This window comes from Theropithecus gelada, chromosome 4, assembly GCF_003255815.1.
Source record: "Theropithecus gelada isolate Dixy chromosome 4, Tgel_1.0, whole genome shotgun sequence".
NCBI lineage: Eukaryota > Metazoa > Chordata > Mammalia > Primates > Cercopithecidae > Theropithecus > Theropithecus gelada.
In genome coordinates, this window is record NC_037671.1 from 28,488,091 (window position 1) to 28,509,064 (window position 20,974).

The 20,974-nt window shown below is 37.8% G+C and overlaps 1 protein-coding gene across 3 annotated transcripts in view; it reads left to right on the forward strand.

Annotated features, from left to right (window-relative positions):
• CARMIL1 (capping protein regulator and myosin 1 linker 1) overlaps nt 1-20,974 on the forward strand; it is a 343,848-nt gene that overhangs the window by 189,869 nt on the left and 133,005 nt on the right. For all 3 annotated transcript variants that reach the window (XM_025381879.1, XM_025381880.1, XM_025381881.1), the window contains exons 10-13: nt 2,764-2,852; nt 4,053-4,147; nt 13,535-13,621; nt 19,713-19,816. In XM_025381879.1, the coding sequence (XP_025237664.1) occupies nt 2,764-2,852; nt 4,053-4,147; nt 13,535-13,621; nt 19,713-19,816 (375 nt within the window). The remainder of the gene's footprint in view (nt 1-2,763; nt 2,853-4,052; nt 4,148-13,534; nt 13,622-19,712; nt 19,817-20,974) is intronic.

The following is a 20,974-nucleotide window of genomic DNA, read 5'->3' on the forward strand; positions in this document are numbered from 1 at the left end:
GATAATGTATATGGTTTCTTTCAGTTCTAAAGTTCCAGTTTTAAAAAATTAATTTATTTTGCAATAGTTCATTTATTACTCTATAGTGATTCTAGTTTTTGTTGTTTACATTCATTTTTTAACTGAATGCAAGCTCCTGGAGAGTCACTGTATCCAGTTTTTAAAAAATTTTCTAAATTGATGCACATAGTGCTGCACATGCTGTAGACATTTGGAAAATACTACTGGAATTAGCACATTATACTTAGTAGCTAGGTTTGAGTGTGTCTCCCTTTAAAAGTTTCATTTCCTTATATTCATCCCTGTAGAAAATGATGCTTTTAATGTACCTGGCACTCAATAAAAATTAGTAGAATTAATTTAGTCATGAATGATTTGTTATACATCTCCCCTACTGGCATTTTAAAGAAAAATTGGAGACACTTTCATACATTTTCCTTAATAAATTTGTGTTATGGTATTTATACCCCAATGGGCTGTAAATCTTCAAAGCATTATGGTAAATTACTTTTCTGGGTGCACTGCAAGGTAGCCCAGAAATGGTAATGATCCCAAGAATTATTTCTGGTAATTAGGATAATATCCGCAAAAACATTATCTAAGTAGTCACTTTTTATCATGACAGCACAGAATAAGACCCTTATATGTACATTGTGAGATAAAGAATTGTACTGATAAGGGGGTCACCATTTTGAATATCATCACTGTCAGCATAATGTAAATTGCAGGCATCAGGTCAATTGGAATTAATTTTTCTCTTTCTTCCTTAATCAGTGGGACACATTGGAAACCCAGGAATAGTGTGAAAGTGGCATTATTGACAGAATGGAATCAAACAGCAAATAAGAATTATGAGAGCCTTACATGCTGTGGGACTTGGGGTGTTTCTAAGTTAGGTTTTCTTAAAAATACTTGACTAGAGAACTTGTGCCACATTCAGACTGTGTTCCAATTATGATTAATCCAGTTGGGTATTTGTTATATGATAAGTCAAAGTACTGTAATATTTTTATGTGATATTTTATGAAAAGAAAGTGCTTTGATATTGTATGCTATGGCACACAGAACATGCCTTCTTTCTCTCACTCTTTTTTAATATCATGAAGTATTTAGTACACGCTAGGTTGCAAGGAGAATTTTAAAATCACTTTGTGTGTGTGTGTATGTGTGTGTGTGCACGTGTGAAACAGGGTCTCACTCTGTGGCCCAGGCTGGGATGCAGTGGTGCGATGACGGCTCACTGCAGCCTCAACATCCTGGGCTCAAGCGATCCTCCCACCTTAGTCTCCTGAGTAGCTGGAACTGCAGGCGCCTGCAGTCTGGGACGCACCCCGCTACTTTTTGTATATTTTGTAGACATGAAATTTCACCATGTTCCCAAAGCTAGTCTTGAACTCTTGAGCTCAAGTAATCTGCCTTCTTCAGTTTCCCAAAGTTCTGGGATTACAGACATGAGCCAAAATGACTTTTTAATGTATAAGTAATATTAAGGTCAAGAACCACTTTAAATTAGTTTTGGAATGAGGCAGGTTATAAATATAAAAACATTAATAAATATTTTTTAAAAATATGCACAATTCTACCACCAGGGCACAACTCTTCATTTTTCATAGTCCCCTCAAAATGTTGTTATATATTACTCATTTTAATTGTTGTAATCTTGTTTAGCATATAGGCATAATAGTTATACAACTATATAATGGTTGTTTTGAAAACATGTTTATTAACATGAGACTATTATTTATTAAACTTTTTCGTATTATTAGGTTGTTTCCCATTTTATCCTATTTACATTCCAGTAGGAACATCCTAATACCAGCTAGCATTCATCAAGTACTTATTTAGCCTTCCTGTTTAAGTTTATGACATCTTTAAACCTTAATTTTCTTATCTATGAAAATGGAATAATAATCTTTAATGGTTTTATAATGAAATACACATAGAGGACTTAACTCAGTGCCTGACACATGGTGAGAACTCAGCAAAGATATTTTCAACATCATTATCATCATCACTAACATTTAGTCTTCAGTTCTCCATTTTGAACGTCACCTTCTTTGGGAAGTCCTCTTGGTTTTGTGAACCTGGATTAGGTGCACTTATATGTATGCATAGCACTACCAAAATGGTCTTTTTATTATTTTATCATAATTGTATATTTTTATCTTATTTCATTCAGGTTGCTATAACAAAATACCATACATTAGGTAGCTTATAAACAACAGGTTTATTTCCCAGTTCTGGAGGCAGAGAAGTCCAAGATCAAGGCTCCAGTAGACTTGGTGTCTAGTGAGAGCACACTTTGTTGTTCACAGGTGGTGCCTTTTAGCTGTGTCTTTACTAGGTGGAAGGGGCAAGATAGCTCTCTGGGGCCTCTTCTATGAAAGCACTAATTCCTTCATGAAGGCCCCACCACCATGACCTAGTCAGTTCCCAAAGGCACCTAATTGCTAACGCTATCACAGTGGGGATTAGGTTTTTAACTATGAATTTTGGGAGGGGGGACACAAACTCTGACCATAGTGTTCTTCTTGTCTGTTTACCCTGCTGGATGGCACACTCTTGAAGGCAGGGACTTTCTCCTTTATAACATTGTGTTTCCAGGATCTTCATCACGATGGTGCATAGTAGAAGATGCTCATTCAAGGTTTGTTGAATGAGTGATGTTTTACTTAATTAAAACTTTGCATTGCATAGATTTATAACAATAAAGTTTTTCTTCTTTAGAGTTATGGAGTAGTCAAAGAATGTTTTCTGTTACAGTCCACTGATGTCTGTGAACAGATCTTGAGGGTGGTGAGTAGGTCCAATCGACTGGAAGAATTGGTGTTGGAAAATGCTGGACTTAGAACGTGAGTATTTTCCTGAATCTATAAATATGTTGTTTTAAAACTCAGTGCCATTTGCTCTTCTAATTAATTCATAGTTGTTTTTTTTTTTTTTTTTTTAATTGGGCTGATCACATATACAGCAATGTTTTTCCTTCTGGAAAAAAAAAAATCCGTATAATTCCCATCATCATGAAGCCTAATAATTTGGTAACATCTCTTGATATTGTGTCACTTGATATTTTTGCGAGTACATAGTGTCGTTTTTAAGAGCATGGATCCTTGAGCCAGATTTCTCATGGCCTTGCAGAAGTTGCTTAAGCCTTCTGTGCCTCATTCTCTTCACTCTTAAAATGGGGATAATAATAATGCCTATTTTATACAATTAAAATTGCAAGGGTAAATGAATTAATATATTTAAAGTATTTGACAAAGTGCCTTTTACTCTGTAGATGGTATATGTAGGTTTTATTATCATTACTGGTGGTCATAGTGATAACGTATTTCATATGACTTTACTGCTTTGCTTTGATCAGTTTTAGTCATTTTTTTCTTTCTCAGGTTAATGCTTGCATAGTCTTTATCTAGTGGTTTAGTAGTCACTACCTAAGCCTACTGTTAAGAGCATAAGAGTTAGAATCTAGTAGAATAAAGATTTCACTGCTGCTAAGTGAGGATGGTTGACAGTTTCATAATCATAGCACTTAGTACATTATTTCAAGTTAAACATAACTAAAACAATGGTTTTAATTTTTGCCAAAATGTAGCGCTAGCAATTGTAACCTTTAAACTTAATAATTAGTGTAATCAGTTTTGCATTCACAGTTGCATGAAATGAGAAATAAGATATGGTAAACACTATAATTTTCATGAAAAGCAGGTTCGATCCAGGATTTTTTTTTTTTTTTTTTTTTTATTATGGAGGGGCCAGAAAGTACTATTAATAGCATACAACAGAGTGCCTTTAAAGGGGCAATTATGTATTTTCTTTTCGCTTTTGGCCAATCAGAATGAACCATTTTCTGGCTGTGGCTTTACAAATTCTCTAATGAGGTATTAATGGGTATTAAGAAATATATGCTATATAGACTAATATTGTAAGGGAAGTTTCTCTATTTAGATTTCACTCTGTTCTAAGCTTTAAATGTTCCATTCGAATGGTTTTACATTTGGTTTTACATTTTACATTTTGTTGCTTAATCTTATTGTTTTGTTTACATGCAGAGATTTTGCACAAAAACTGGCCAGTGCTCTAGCGCATAATCCCAACTCAGGACTCCACACAATTAACCTTGCTGGCAACCCACTGGAGGATAGAGGTACTGCGGGGTTCTCATTATCATTGATGCCAGAATTGTAAGAGGATTAGAGAATTTTAATTTAGCCATGCCTGAAGAGCTGTATCAAGCTAAGTTGTAATTATAAGTGCTGTTGATTGTCCTGTTGGCTTCCAGTTCTTTCCACCCTTTCATATAAATACTTATGTTAAAATTGTATGATCTGCTTAGCTTTTTTTGAAGTGAAACAAAAGGAAAGGAAGATATTATTTTTAATGTATTTTATTAGTTATATAGTCCTGCATAACAAATTACCACATGCTTGGCAGCTTAAAATGATACCAATTTATTATCTCATAGTGTCTTGGCTCAGGAGTCTGGGTACGGGTTAGCTGGGTTCTGTGCTCTGGGTCTCTCAAGACAAAGCAAGTTGTCAGCAGGGGTTGTGCTCTCATCTGTGACCTGGAGTCCTCCTTAAGTTCACTGGTTGTTGGTGGAATTAATTTCCTTGGAGCTATAGGCTCGAGGTCCCCAGTTTCTTGCTAGCTGCCAGTGGGCACCACTCGCAGCTCCTAGAGGCCGTGCTCCTAGAAGGGTTCTTGTCATGTGACCCCCTTATCTCACAACATAGCAGTTTGCTTTGTGTGTGAGGCTAGCTGGAGCACATCTCTCTGATGCTTTAGTTTCTTTTAAACAGTTCACCTGACTGGATCAGACCCACCTATGACAATTTCCCTGTTTTTCATGAACTCAAAGTCAAGTGATTAGTAACCTAATCGTGGTAGGGATGTCTCATTACTGTTGACCCTTGAACAACTCAAGAGTGAGAATCACTGACCATAAGCCATCAAAAATCCACATGTAACTTTTGACTCCCTCAAAACTTAACTGCTAATAGCACTGTTGACTGGAAGCCTTGCCAATAAAAAGTTGACTAACGTGTAATTTGTGTGTTATATGTATTATATAGTATTCTTTAAGCTAAATAAAATAAAATTTTATTAATAAAATCATAAGAAAGAGAAAATATATTTCCTATTTGTTAAGCGGAAGTAGATCATCATAAAGGTCTTTATCTTGGTCATCTTCACATTGACTAGGCTGAGGAGGAGGAGGAAGAAAAGGAGGCCTTAATCTTGCTGTTTCCGCAGTGGCAGAGGTGGAGAAAAATCCACACAGAAGTGGACCAGTGCAGTTCAAACCCATGTTGTTCAAGAGTCAACAGTGTATTTACTGCTCCCCACCCCCATATTCAAGGAAATTTGCACAGGGCGTATACACCAGGGGGTGAGAATCTTGGGGACTATCTTAGATTTCTCTTTACCACTATTATATTTTAATATTTAAGAAGATTTGAGTGTGAGAATAGGGAAAGGATGAAGGACTAGAGTTCACGAAGAGTCAGAATGTTTTATTAAAAGTGGATGTGTAGAGAGAGGAGTCAGTAGGTTTAGAAAGGGAAACTCGAGAATTTGAATTCTTAGTGGAACACTGATGGACAAGGTTTAAGAAGGAATTGGTTTATCTCTAGTGGGACTATTTTGTTTTCATTTTCTGTTGCAGATGTTTTCCAGGTTGTTGAATACGGCCTTTCACCTTTCAGTGTTATATTTGAAGAGTATTAATTATTAAACTGAGCTGAAGATACTGATATAGATGTTCAGTTTTTCTTTTTGTCCTTAATATGGTCATTGTTTGGTGCTGACAAAGATACCTAGGTTGTATTCAAGCAAAAATCTCCAGGGTGACTTATCATCTAAAGTAGTGAATCTACAGGAAGGTCGAGACTGAATTAGAAAGCTAGATCACGCAAAAAGTACCCTCATAGAATAAGCCAAAGCTGAAATTAATGGATGCGTAGTACTGGAATAGGAGTTTCTCTAGGGTATACTCAATTCTTAGGAAAAACAAAGGCCGGGCGCGGTGGCTCAAGCCTGTAATCCCAGCACTTTGGGAGGCCGAGACGGGTGGATCACGAGGTCAGGAAATCGAGACCATCCTGGCTAACACGGTGAAACCCCGTCTCTACTAAAAAATACAAAAAACTAGCCGGGCCCAGTGGCGGGTGCCTGTAGTCCCAGCTACTCGGGAGGCTGAGGCAGGAGAATGGCGGGAACCCGGGAGGCGGAGCTTGCAGTGAACTGAGATCCGGCCACTGCACTCCAGCCCGGGCGACAGAGCGAGACTCCGTCTCAAATAAAAAAGAAAAAAGGAAAAACAAATGTTTCTCTATTAGATACTACAGAGAGGTGAATGTGACAAAGTAGAAATCATGGTGATCACCGTTTTATAGACAGAAGGGCTATTTTTGGTTTTGTTTTTAAGATGGGAGGGACTCAGTCACATACAGGAAAAAATTCTGTAGAGGGAGGTAGTTGTTTGAGGAAGGTTCTTAAGCAAATGAAATCCAGAGTTCAGATGGATCAGGATGGGGACACTTCTCAGTGTTTAGAGAAATGCAAATTACAACCACAGTGAGGTACCATTTCAAAAGCAGTAGTGTGGCAATAATCAAAATAAGTCTTCGAAAGGATGTGAAGAGATGGAAACTCCTACATTGCTGGTGGGAGTGTAAAATGGTGCAGCCACATGCAAAACACGCTAGACGGTTTCTTAAAAAGTTAAACTCAAACCTGCCATATAACCCAGCAATTCTACTCCTAGGTGTATCACCCAAGTGAAAGGAGACTTATGTCCACACAGAGACTTGTGAATTAATGTTTGTAGCAATATTAGTTATAATAGCCAAAAAGTAGAAACATCCCAGATGTTCATCACTGGAGAGTGGTTACATAAGATATGGTGTATATAATATGTGCATTGGAATACTACTCAAAAGAGAATGGAATTCTGACACATGCCACATCATGGATGAACCTCAAAAACACTGTTAAGTGAAAGAAGCCAGACCTAAAATACCACACATTGTTTGGGGAGATGGAAGAGGAAGAATGAATTTGAGGCCCTTTGTTTTCTCTCCCGTTGTCCACTTCATGTTCTCTGAGGTGCAGCCACATTGGACAACTTGTCACCGCAGGTGCAGTTTCCTTTGTCTTGCCCTCACTTTGGAGCTCCCATGTAAAATTCCGTAATAGCACTTACTTCACTCTGCTCACATGAGAACTAGAGGTGGACATTTCTTTCCCCATGCTTCAGCACCTTGCTTCCTCTCATCCCCACTTTCTGGGTTTTCTGTCTCCCCTTCCTTGTTTCCTAAGATGCAAAGCATCTAGTGTAAGACTTGGTCCACAATCAACAGATATTTTCTTTAAATTGAATTTGATTTATTTGATTGTATTCAATCTTAATTCTCTTGTATAGTTTTTTTTATTTGCACTTGAAAATTATGGTGAAGTTTGAGAGATTTCTTTTGTATAGAGTCAGACCATGTGTTCAAAGATGATGTTTGCCTACTTTTTCCCTCTGCTTTCCTATTTCTGAGACCTGTGTCTTTTTATCTAGCTGCAGCCCATTCACCAGTGCTGTCATCATGAATCATTCCAAGGATAGCCTTGAATATTCCTGCCAAGTCTGTAGTGTGGTTTCTGCTCATATACCTTCAAATTTTAACATCCTGAAAATATTTTCGCAGACCAAGACTTTTCTCATTTCTGCCCCTTCTAAATTCATTCATTGCTGTATTTGCCAGTGCTCACAGACAACTGCCAACATTCGTATCTCCCATCTTTCTTTACTCTGCAGGATGAGCCTCCTGAACACAAATTCTTTATTCTTTTCATTCAGGCTAACTACCTGAAGGATTGGTAACTTTTCTGCTCATGGATGGAAATTCCACAAGAAATCTAAATGAGTGTAAAATATTTACTGAAATTTCAATCTAGAGAAAACTTTTAGTAATTTTTGTTCCCAAGGTTTTCAGTGATGGTATTTTGTGTTTGAAAGTAATAAAAAGGGTGAAGGAGGAGTCTGTAATTAAGTTATACAGAATATAAAAAAGACTAAGCCAGGACTATTATTTGTAAGGAAGCTCAAAGAAATACAAGGGGCTGGGTACGGTGGCTCATGCTTGTAATCCCAGCACTTTGGGAAGCTGAGGCGAGGGGATCATGAGGTCAGGAGATTGAGTCCATCCTGGTCAACGTGGTGAAACCCCATCTCTACTAAAAATACAAAAATTGGCTGGGTGTGGTGGTATGTGCCTGTAATCCCAGCTACCCGAGAGACTGAGGCAGGAGAATCGCTTGAATCAGGGAGTCGGAGGTTGCAGTAAGCTGAGATTGTGCCACTGCACTCCAGCCTGGCGACAGAGAGAGATTCTGTCTCAAAAAAAAAAAAAAAAAAGAGATAAGGTCTTAACAGTTAAGTGGCCAAGAATTCTGAGGAATTTACACTGCAAATGGAATGTGGTTTTGTACCTAAACCTTCCACTCAGGAACTTATTTGGAAACTCTCCAAGAGTTGTATGATATGAATGTTGATGCAGCAAAACTGTTATTTTCATATCTATGTATAGAGGACCAGGCCTGTAGTCTTCTGATTGCTGAGGGGGTTGTGGTAAAGGAGGTTCGAGTATGACTTAGTAAGCAGAGGTATAATGTGTATGAGTAATCCTTCAAATGCTAGTTGCCCTACTGTTCTCTTTCTGCAAGAGCCACACAAGATGGTGAACAGACCACACACATACACAGACTATTCTTATCCTTGTTGCCAGGCCATGCCTGTTCACCAGCTTGCTCATGGTCTTCATCTAACACAGTGTTTTTTCAGACTGTGGGTCAAGACCCATTAGCTGGCCGTGAAATCAATTTAATAGTTCATGACAAGCATTTTTTTTTTAAAAAGCAGTAGAATAGAACAGAAATGTCAGAGTGCGTTGTTTAGGGGAAACTTTGATTTTAGTTTTCTAATACTAATATATGTACATTTATGCTTTACTTCTCTAAGCATTACAAATTCTGTGTTCTGTTTTTCCTAGTTATCTGTCCCAATTACCTTAGTTCTTATGATTTTAGCCTTTTCAGAAATGTCTGTCCTCACTTCTTCTCCTCACTTTTTTTTTTTTTTTTTTTGGTGAGACAAGGTCTCACTCTGTTGCCCAGACTGGAGTATAATGGTGCAATAATGGCTCACTGCAACCTCGATTTCCTGGGCTCAGGCCATCCTCCCCACTCAGCCTCCCAAGTAGCTGGGATTGCAGGTGTGCACTGCCACACCTGGCTAATTTTTAAATGTTTTTTGTAGTGATGTGGTCTCACTATGTTGCCCAGGCTCCTCCACTCACTTTATTCCAAATTCGATTATTTCATTTAGACACCATTTAGAATCCTAGCTCTAGTGTTTTTTGTTGACCTGAAGTATGCTCATATTTTTTCCCAGCTATTTGGTGGTGGCTCTGATTTGATCTTCTAAATAAGACAAGAGACTTATAGATTCTAGGGTTCCTGCTTATTTTTCTTGGTGTTTTAGATCTTTCATGTCTCAGTGTATATCAGTGAGTCCCAGAGTCGAAACACATGGGTTTAATTCCGAGCTTCACAGCTTTCTAGCTAAGTGTTCTTGGACAAGTTACCTACCTTCTCTATACCTCAGCTTCCTTATATTAAAAATATAAATAATAGTACCTACCAAATAAGAATGTTCCAAGGATTAAATGAGATAATTGATATTTTCATGGTTAAACAGGTAAAGCAATATTTTTAAAATGGCATAGAATGTCTGGGCACGGTGGCTCATGCCTGTAATCCTAGCACTTTGGGAGGCCGAGGTTGGTGGATCACGAGGTCAGGAGATCGAGACCATCCTGGCTAACATGGTGAAACCCCGTCTCTACTAAATATACAAAAAATTAGCTGGGCGTGGTGGCACGCACCTGTAGTCTCAGCTACTCGGGAGGCTGAGGCAGGAGAATCCCTTGAACCCTGGAGGAGGAGGTTGCAGTGAGCCAAGATTACACCTCTGCACTCCAGCCTGGGCGACAGAGTGAGCCTCCATCTTGGGGGGAAAAAAAGAAAAAGGCATAGATTTAGATTTTAGGGCATTTAAAAGTTAGAAGTGTTGACTCAATTTTTTCCAGTATCCCTATATTCTTATATTCTTGGTTCCAAGTCTTTTCCTCTCAGCCTTATGTTTGAAATGGAAATACTTCATTGTATTTTGCTTTTTCACTTACTTTTCTTAGCGTTTCTGAACTCTCCAGGAAAGCTATAGAAATGGGTGGAACTGTAAAAATTTTTACTCACCTATGCTCTGACATCTACAACGTTCTGATCTGTATGCTTTCTAACAGAGAAGAGGCCTTTTGTTTCTCCCAGAAGCCACTACCAAGATCAAGAGACAGAATGTTCCCAGTATTCTCCAGACTTACCTTGTGGCTTGCCCCAGTGATTACCAGCCCTGTCCTCTACCACTTGGAAAAGATAACTACTATTCTGACTTCTCTCATGATGGATGAGCTTTGCCTGTTCTTTGCCTATGTACTCCTTTGTGTTTGGCTTCTTTTGCTTCTCTTTATGGAGAGACTTTTTAATAATAGATTTGTTTCCTTGAATAGATAGCGAACTATTGAGATTATTTACTTCTTCTTACATTAGTTTTGGTCTATCATGTTTTTCATAAGGGATTTGTTCCTTTCTATTAAAATGATAGTTTTTTGACTTACAGATTTGTTTATACCCTCAAGTTATAATTCAATGCCTGTAAGATCTTTACATTCTTTTTTGATTTGATTTTGATAATTTGATCTCTTTCTCATTTATTTATTTTACCAGTCTTGCTGGAGTTTATTAATTTTGTTAGTATTTTTAAAGAACCAACTTTGTTAAATTTACTTATTTTTATGGATGCTATCTATTTAATTGGATTCTTCCCTTTTTCTTATTTTTTTCCTTCCTTCTGTTTACAGAGGTGGGTGAGGATTAATTTGCTATTTTTTGAGATGGATAGTTAGATAATTACTTTCCAGTTTTTCATCTTTCTTAAAATATGTATTTAGGTCTATTGATTTATCTTTAGGCATGGCTCTAGTTAGATCCCAAAAATTTTAATACCATAGTTTTTAGATTTAATTCAAAAGATCTTTAAAATTCCCATTGTGATTTTTGGCTCTTTTGTTATTTAGAAATATATTGCTTGTGTTATAATTATTTGGGGATTTTCTAATTATCTTATTGTTATAATTCGTATTTTAATTGCAGTAGTGGTAACAGAGAGTGTACAAATATTCTGTGTATGAATTCACAGTACTAAGGAACTTTCTATTATTTGTTGAGACTTGCTAAATTTATGGCTCGGTATCTGATTCCTTTTGGAAAATATTCAGTGTGGACTTTGAAGACATGTATTCTGTAGTTACTGGGTACAGCATTTTAAATATATCAATTATATCTTTTTTCATTATGCTTTTGATGTTCTCTATATCTTTACTGACTTTTTCTGTTCATTTATTAGCTACTAATAGAAGTGTGTTGGAAAACTTCTATTATTATATATATGTGTGTATTTATGTAATAATGTATGTATTTTCCTTTTGTTACTGTCAGATTTACTTTATATATTTTCAGATGATGTTAATGAGAGCATAGATTTAGAGTAATTGTATCTTCTTAATTAATGAAATATTCCATTTATCTTTAGTAATGCTTCTTAAAATTTAAATTGTCTCATTGCAGCTACCTCAGATTTCTTTTGGTTAGTGTTTGTAGCATATCTTTTTTCATGCTTTTACGTTCACTTCTGAATACATATATCTCTAGGTGTATCTCTTGAAAACGTTTGATATTTTTATTCAAGTAAATCATCTTTGATTTGTAATTTGAATCTTTATATTTACATAATATTTTTAAATAATACAAATGTAAATTAAATATATTTAATAAATTTATGTTTAATGTAATCATTCAGATATTTGGGTGAAAAGTTGTATTTCTATTTGTTTCCTTTTCTTTTTTTTTTTTTTTTTTGAGACAGAGTCTTGCTCTGTCACCCAGGCTGGAGTGCAGTGGCACGATCTTGGCTCACTGCAAACCTCCACCGCCTGGGTTCACGCCATTCTCCTGCCTCAGCCTCCCGAGTAGCTGGGACTACCTGCGCCCACCACCACGCCCAACTAATTTTTTGTATTTTTAGTAGAGACAAGGTTTCACCGTGTTAGCCAGGATGGTCTCGATCTTCTGACCTTGTGAGCCGCATGCCTCGGCCTCCCAAAGTGCTGGTCCATTTTTTTATTTGTCCCCTTTTTTCCTCACTTTTTTGCCTTTTAGATTAATCAAGTTTTAACAGTTATTCTGTCTTTCCCCTTTCCTCCATCAACTTGTTAGTCACTTATTATTATTTTTTTTTACAAGAGTGTATCAGCTAAATATCAAGGCTGCCCTCTTCTTGTAATTTACAAAATGGATTAGCATATTCAAGTATCTAGAAATAATCAGATAAAAACCTGTTTAACGTGATTTAATCCAGTGATTTTCAAACTTCTTTGACTGCGGAAACACAGTGGGGAAATAGAGGCTCCCAGAACACCCACTATTCTAGGGGAAACGCCCATGTAGAGGTTTACTCTAGCTGCATGACCTCCATGTTGTTTCTTAGAAGTTGTGATAAGATTTATAGATAATTTGGGGTTATATAGTAGGACAGCAACCAGCACAGTAATTTCTTCTTGCTGCCTGAAGCTTGAGAATTAGCCTAAGGGAGCAGGAATTAACATTGTTTTAGGAGCCTTCTGAAGAACATGCCCCTGGGGAAATGATGGCTCATCTACAGCAGGTCAGTTGAAGGACTTGTATGAAGGACATACATTTGTGTATTACTTATTTCCTCCCAGAAAACAGTCTATGCTCATTGCAGTCCTTGGATGGGTGAGCTGGTGTTCTCAATCTCCCACTCTGGTTATTAAATTTAGAAGATATCCGATTTTAAATACTGTAAATTCCTGGTGAGTTAGCCAAAGTTACAAAATCTACTTTTAAGAAGTTAAAACATGCTCCGAAGCTCTGTATGAGGTTGTTAGCTGTAAGCCAATTAAGTATAGGAATCCATCTGCCGTTATCAGAATAGTTAATGTTACTCCATTCTTCTTGACAATAATGAAATAGCATACATCTGCTCATCTAGAAGAGCAATCAACTCGTTAAGACAGAGGTTAAAAAGAAAAGGAGTTAACATCCTTTCCAAGAGGATTTGCATTTTAACTAGAACTATGAGAAAAAGAGTGACACTTGGCCCCAAGAAAAGTATCTCCAATGGAAAAGTTTCAGATGTTGTATGCCGAATAAGATATCTTCCCCTTCTCTTACCCTGTAGGTAGGACAGAAAGAAAAGGGGGCTTGATGGTAAATGGTTAGAAAACAAAGTCTGATATTAGAAAGAAAAATATGATCACTTCATTCAGAATCAAAATAAATTTTCATTCATTGTAGAAAATGCAATTCCGAGAACTTGAAAATTCTAATCGCTTTTTTCCTTTCTCAGGTGTGTCCTCTTTAAGTATTCAATTTGCCAAACTCCCGAAGGGATTAAAGCATTTAAATTTATCTAAAACCTCATTATCACCTAAAGGTACAGTATTTCTTGTTTACCTAACAATGTGTCTGAAATATTTCTGCTGCGCCTGCTACCTTAGTTAGAATTATTTGTAAATGTACTTACATTTAAAAATATAATATTACTCTGGCAGTTTGAAGATAAAGACATTATGTAATTCAATGTTTGATGCTCTGAAGTGAAATGCTGTCAGTGTAGAGAATAATTTTGATATGTACATGCAGTCTTTAACTTTTAAAACTTTTGAGTCAGGGAACACTCTCCTGTCTGCCTCTATCCTCCTGCCTCACATTCCTAGATGCACCTGGTTGTGTTTATCTTGGTTCAACAAGTTGGCCTTTCTAACTGTCAGACAGACTGTCTGCTTTACAGAAAACTGTTGGGCCTAACTGCTGGATCACCACTGTAGCTCCCCTCTCTGTAGTTCTGTCTTTAGAGATTTCCTTATCTTCTCTCCAGGTGAGTTCATAAGTTCACTCACCTTCATTTTTTCCATCAAATCCTGTCAATTCTGTTGTTATTTTGCCACAGCAGCACCACAATAATAATATTAGAAATTATCCTGCATTCATTGTGCCTTTGTATATCTTCACATTTTGCCCTGCATGCCTGAAAAAATTTTTTTATCTCCAAATATTCTCAGAGAGGTTCAGTTTGTTTTATAAAACTGTTGATCTGTGATAAACTCTGCTGAGATGTGTTCCCTGTTCCCAAGGCCACACAGAATCAGTGACTGTTCCCTTTGTATTCAAGATCACATACGTAACATTATTGTATAAATATTGTGTCTTTCCTGCTACACTGGGGCTCTCCTTGTGGCCTGTGCTTCTCTCATCTTTTTATCTGCGGCACCTGGCACTGTGCCTGGACTACTGTTTAACAAAAGTTTCTTGAACATCTTGCCATTTCTTAAGAAGGTCACTGTCTTTTGGAAACAGTATGTATAGTGGTTGAAAGTGTCAGTTCTGTAGTCAGATTGCCCAAAGTTGAATTCTGACTTTTCTACTTATGTGTCATGCATTTATATATAATGTCTTTGTTCCCAGGTGCCTCATTTGTAGGACAGAAATAACAGTATCTTATTTCTACACAGGTAGTTAGAGTTGAATGATTTAATATACGTACAGTATGGTTTCTGTCACAAAGTGCTTAGTAAACTGCTACCGTCACCCCCACCAGTACCAGCACCAGCACCACCACCACCACCATCATCATAATTATCATCATCCTGAGCTGTCTTATGTTTTTATATGCCTCAGTTTCTACCTGGAGCAACCTTAGTGTCCTTACCTGGAATGTCTCATGAAGTACCGTGCATCCTATGCAGATTCGGCTTCTATCTCTGTCTCAAAAAAAAAAAAAAAAAAAAAAAAATTATTGGAGGTGGATTTTTATTTTAATTTTATTTTTTTAGAAGACAGGTTCTTGCTGTGTCACCCAGGCTGGAGTGCAGTGGTATGATTTTGGCTTATTGCAGCCTCCACCTCCTGCACTCAAGTGATCCTGCCACCTCAGCCCCCCAAGTAGCTGGGACCACAAACACGCACTACCACACCCAGCTAATTTTTTTGTAGAGACAGGGTTTCCATGTTCCCAGGCTGGTCTCGAACTCCTGAGCTCAAGTGATCTGCCTGCCTCAGCCTCCCAAAGTGCTGGGATTACATGCATGAGCTCCTGCGCCTGGCTGCTTCTATCTCACTTTCTCTTTGAAACGTTCTCAGACAACCCCCTCTCACCACACCTTGTATGACTAGATGCCCCTTTCTCTGTGTTCCATAGCTCTTTGTAAATTCCTCTATCTTAGCATGTGTCCATCGCATTTGATTGTGCCTTAGCCTGTACATTTCTGAATAATAAGGGCTTTGCCTCATTCGTTGCTGTGTCCTAGCACTTCTCAGTCTCTCACTGAATGTGCCTTGGATAAATGAGTAAAGCAAAGTCATCCCTTGATGATTTTATATCCATAACATCATACATTATTCTGAACATGCAGTTAAATTAAGAATGGTTTGAAATTGAGATTAGTTCCATAAGTACCATGATTTTATGTGCACACATTTATACACACATATTTAAGATTAAGGCATGAAAATACATTACCAAAGGGATTTCCCCGGGAGTCAGTGTTTTCGGACCTAGTGCCTGAAGCCATCTACAGATCTTACAGCTAAGTTTAACTCCTTTACATTATCACTGTTCTACTTCAGCAAATCCATTTTATATAAACCTTTTTCTGATCATTATCAATGTAGTACACATTTATGATAAAGATTTAGAAGATACTAAAAAGTATAAATAACAGGGCAGACCCCCTCTGAAGTCCCTTGTTCCTTAGTCATTTGTATTTCTTTTAGGGAAATCACTAAGTTTATATCCTTTGTTAGTTTTCTGTTTATAGTGTTAATCTTTTTAAAAAAAGTTTATATGACTTCTGTACATATTAAAAGCATTCATTATTTATTGTGTGCTCCATAGGTCTAGTTTAAGTCTTTTATAAGATAGAGTGGTTTTAAAAAACCTGATTATATGAATTGCATCTGTAATTCTAGCCACCCCGGAGGCTGAGGTGGGAAGATGCTTGAGCCCAGGAGTTTCGGGTTGCAGTGAGCTATGACAGTGCCACCGCACTGCAGCATGGGTGACAGAGTGAGAACCTGTCTCTTTAGAAAACAAAAACAAAAATAGAAAACTGGTTATATTAATAATCCTTGATTATATTTATTTTAATTCATTTGTTCATTACTATATAACAAATAAAAGGATGTAGTGATCATTTATCCTTCCGAGGGCAAGTTTGGTTCTGAGGACCTTCAGTGCCACCTCTCCCTGATGTCCCTGTCCCTTTTAGAGTGGTAACAGTGGGGAGGTCCTATGGGCAAAGCTGGGCTTCTTCACCTCCTTATGATGAGGACAGCTCCACATTGCCTATACCCTTTACAAATAAGGGTCCTCCCATTTATCTCTTACTTGCAATAAAATATGTATATATTACAATATGTGTTTTAAGAATTAGCATTGTTTTATAACATGACTTGAAGAATTTTTATCTTATTTTATTTTAGTTTATTTAGACGGAGTCTCGCTCTGTCGCTCAGGCTGGAGTGCAGTTGCATGATCTTGGCTCACTGCATCCACTGCCTCCAGGGTTCAAGCGATTCTCTTGCCTCAGCCTCCCAAGTAGCTGGGATTATTGGCATGTGCCACCATGCCCAGCTAATTTTTGTATTTTTAGTAGAGACAAGTTTTCGCCGTGTTGGCTAGGCTGGTCTCAAATTCCTGACCTCAGGTGATCCATCTGCCTCAGCTTCCCAAAGTGCTGAGATTACAGGCAGGAGCCACCATGCCCAGCCTGAGTAATTTCAAATTGCCCTAGAACAAAAATATCTTGAAATGTTTGTTTACTTTTTTTAAAAAAAAATGACTTCTTGAAGTATTTTACATAGGATCTGAAAGATTCGCAGATTTAAAATGACTGGAGTTACATTGCAGTGTTAAACTTCTGGTGAATCAGACTAGCATTTATATTCATGGCTTGATAACGCAAGACAGATTAAAAAAAAAAAAAAACTCCCCATGACATCGCCACTGCCTCCAAATACCCTTTCTTTATCTCAGATGTTAACTAACTGATAGTTTTCTGGATTTCTAGCAAATGTCCTGCTGGTTGCCAGATTATGTCAAGGCAGAGCCATCTGGTACCACCTTTTTCCAGCTGTAAACACTACAATAATAAATAACAGAGAATGGTCAAAATCGCTAGACAGCCAGAATCGAGAAAGGCATGTAAATGTGTTTAGTCAGGGCTGTAAGAGCCTTGATTTTTTTTCAGGTCTATACTTTTATAATTCTCCACTCTTCGTGGGCTTATTAACACAGGCCTCCTGTGAACATGGGCTCAGGGGGCAGGAGAGGAAATCCTTCGTGCTGTTTCAGTAGCATGAAGCTGAGCTGATAACATGATGCTCTCTCGAGTCTATTCAGATGTTGGACAACTGCCAAGTGCCCACACTTGTCAAGGAGCATTTTGCTGTCAGGACTAATTTAGCCTTCTATTTTTGGAATTTATTTATTGAGTTTTGTTATACCTCAGTAAGGAAATGATTTTACAAATGATTTTCTTGATGAGAATCTGATATTGGCCCTATGTTTTGGACTCAATTATTCCATTAAAAAATACATTAATACTAATATCAGGACAAACTAAAGGAAGTTAGTCATTTAAACAGTTACAGAAGATAACCTCCAGAAAATAACCTTTTTTTATAAGCCACCGTACATTCCTCTTATCTAACACAATTAATCACATTTCCTGCTTCTCTACTGCCAAGCTCTTGTTCTTGCCCCATTGATAGTTACTGCCTCTCTGGATAGTGATTATTCAGCTGTCTATGTCTCCCGCTCCACTGGCCTTCAGCAAGTAAGATGGTATCTCAGAAGACCCTGCCTGGTACACAGTAGGATTTCAGTAAAGGTTTATTGGAATGAATATTCCTTGTGTAGCACTGACTTTTCATTGCAGAGTCTAAGTTTTTCCCTAATGGTCTTTGCAATTTTTGAGGGTAAAAAGAAAAAGATCTTATTTATATTTATCTCCTAATTCCCAGCATTTTATTAGCATTTAGTAAATGGTAAGTTGACAGCCAAGAAGTTCTTTGCACTTAAATATTTTTTATTCGAAGTCTCGGTCTCCTGTATACCCACCCAAATATGCGCCCACTTTGAGAAATGGCTCAGTAACCTTTATCAGACACACACTTGAATCAGTTTATTATAACTCTCTGAAGTTTGGGAAGACAATGGCCTCTTTATCAGCCCCACACTGAACGTTCTAAGCTCGTATCAGGGAGGTGCTCCAGTGGGAGGCTTTACCTGCAACCCATAGCTCTTGTAGTACCCTCATCAGATCCTGCTGCTATGACCAGAACTGTCTCTTACTGGCAGCCCTGACCTTGGCCCCTCTTCTCCATGAAGAGTCTGCTCAAATGTGGAGGGGAAAGAAAATCTTTTCCTGGTTCTCTTTAGAGTAGTTGACTTAAGAACTTGAGTCTCAGTTTGATAGGTTGAGATTTTCAAAAAATTTTGCTGAAAACTAAGAAAAACAAAATAATTTATAAAAGTGTACCCAATTAAGAAATAGCCATATTTCTAAAGTATATAATTTGGAACCATGGACTTTTGGGTAGAAACACGAAGAGCTTTGCTATCTCTTACATTCCCATTATGCTAAGTAAAATCATCAGTGCTGTGGTGAGTGATTGAGTCTTAGTGAGTGATTAGACCCTTCTGGGCTCCCATTTGATAATGACACACCTCAAAGAGCTCCTATTCCCTTCTGAAAAGAAGTGGCCCACTAGACAACCATGACTAACGGGCCCATCAATAATTGTTACCCACCTGTAAGAGAACTTAGTTCTATCCATACAGAATAAGCAGCCTCCTCACATATTCATTATTTGTTTTCTGAGGTGGATTTGTCAGTTTAGTTCAGTTTATGTTAACTTGAGCCATTTATGTTTGTGTGTAAAGAGTGTATAGAATGTTAATTATACATTTTTCCTTATGATTGCATCTTACATGGTATACAGATCATCTCCTGATTCTTTGTGAAATCCATTTTAATCCAAATGTTTCCTTGAATGTAATACATTTAAGAAGAGCTGTATACTTCTCTTTTTAACTTCCCAATACTTTAAATAGCCTAAATTATCTGAATTTGGACAGGCATCGTTTAAATACCAGGCACTAACTCAAGAATCACCTGGCAGGATTAAGAGAAGGATAAACATTGTCAACTAGATTGCTTTCATCATTCTAAGGCTTCGGATTTAAATCCTTTCTGTCCTTGGACACATCAGAAGACATGGAGCAAAGGGAAACCAATTCATTACTCCTTCCGATTCAGTGAGGGGGTTGTATCTTTGACCAACCTGTTCTTCCTGAGGGTGTGTCAAAAGGAGACACAATCATAGCGCCACCTTTCGGGGACAGTGCTCATGGTTAACCTCAGTCCTGCAATTTGATGGAACTGTTGGGCCATTTATAGAAACACAAACCTCATTTTGTTTCCTGGAGTGCAAACTGAGCCTGGATTTTCTTGATGTTGCAGGGGTGAACAGCCTTTCTCAGTCACTCAGTGCCAATCCATTGACCGCCTCTACCCTTGTCCATCTCGACCTCTCAGGGAACGTCCTTCGTGGAGATGACCTCTCAGTAAGTTTTTCTTTCTTTATTCCATCTTCGAAGAAGCTGTGTTTAGTAAGCCTGGAATAATTCTAAACGTGACTTTGTAGCGCGTTTCCCTGCCTCTCTCTTTAGCATGACACCTTTGAATTATTTAGTAACGAGCTTACGAAGTGTTTTACTGAAAATTCCAGAGCCTTCATTAATTAAATGTCATATATCACCACAATTATTTTTTTTCTCATTTAATGATGCTGAAGTTCACATTTTTTTTTGGAAGTAATGCTGTTGAAGAATTTTTTTTCTTCATTTAAAAACATTAGCTTACAGGGGCCAGGCGTAGTGGCTCACACCTGTAATCGCAGCACTTTGGGAGGCTGAGGCAGGCAGATCACAAGGTCAGGAGATCGAGACCAGCCTGGCCAACATGGTGAAACCCCATCTCTACTAAAAATACATAAATTAGCCAGGCATGGTGGCATGTGCCTGTAGTCCCAGGTACTCAGGAGGCTGAGGCAGGAGAAGCGCTTGAACCCTGGAGGTGGAGGTTGCAGTGAGCCGAGATTACGCCACTGCACTCCAGCCAGGGCGACAGCATGAGACTCCGTATCAAACAATAACAACAGCAACAAAAACCCATTAGCTTACAGGTTAAAATTGCCTGGTAGGGAAGATTGGGGACATAAACTGAACTTTCTCATTATTTTTATTGTTACTGGGAAGATTGATGTTTTTTTATAGGTTACAATTGAAAGGGAGTATTGGGAGAAACCTGAGCACTCGTCTATTCTGTGAATAAAATAGGGAGAAGAGTGGTCTACACATAACCTGGGGCCATTTCTTCAGAGTTTGAGTGTGAAGACAAAAACTACTCCCTCAATTATAATAAAATTGTTGATGTAACTGAATCAATAATGTAATATTTGGCAGATCTTTGACACAGTGGATTAGGTATGATCTCATTTCCATATGAGGCGAATGATCCCCTCTGGTCACCAAGATAGAATTTAGAAGAATTGTTTCTTTAACAACATGGCCTACACCCAGTGGCCATCTTTGGAGGGCCTTAATTTGCAATCCACTGCTTTGCCACAGGGCTGAAAAACACTGTGAAATTTATTCTTACTTCTCTTGTTTTGGTTTACCTGTAAGGCAGGAAGTACAAATGAAGGCCTTTTTGTATTTTTT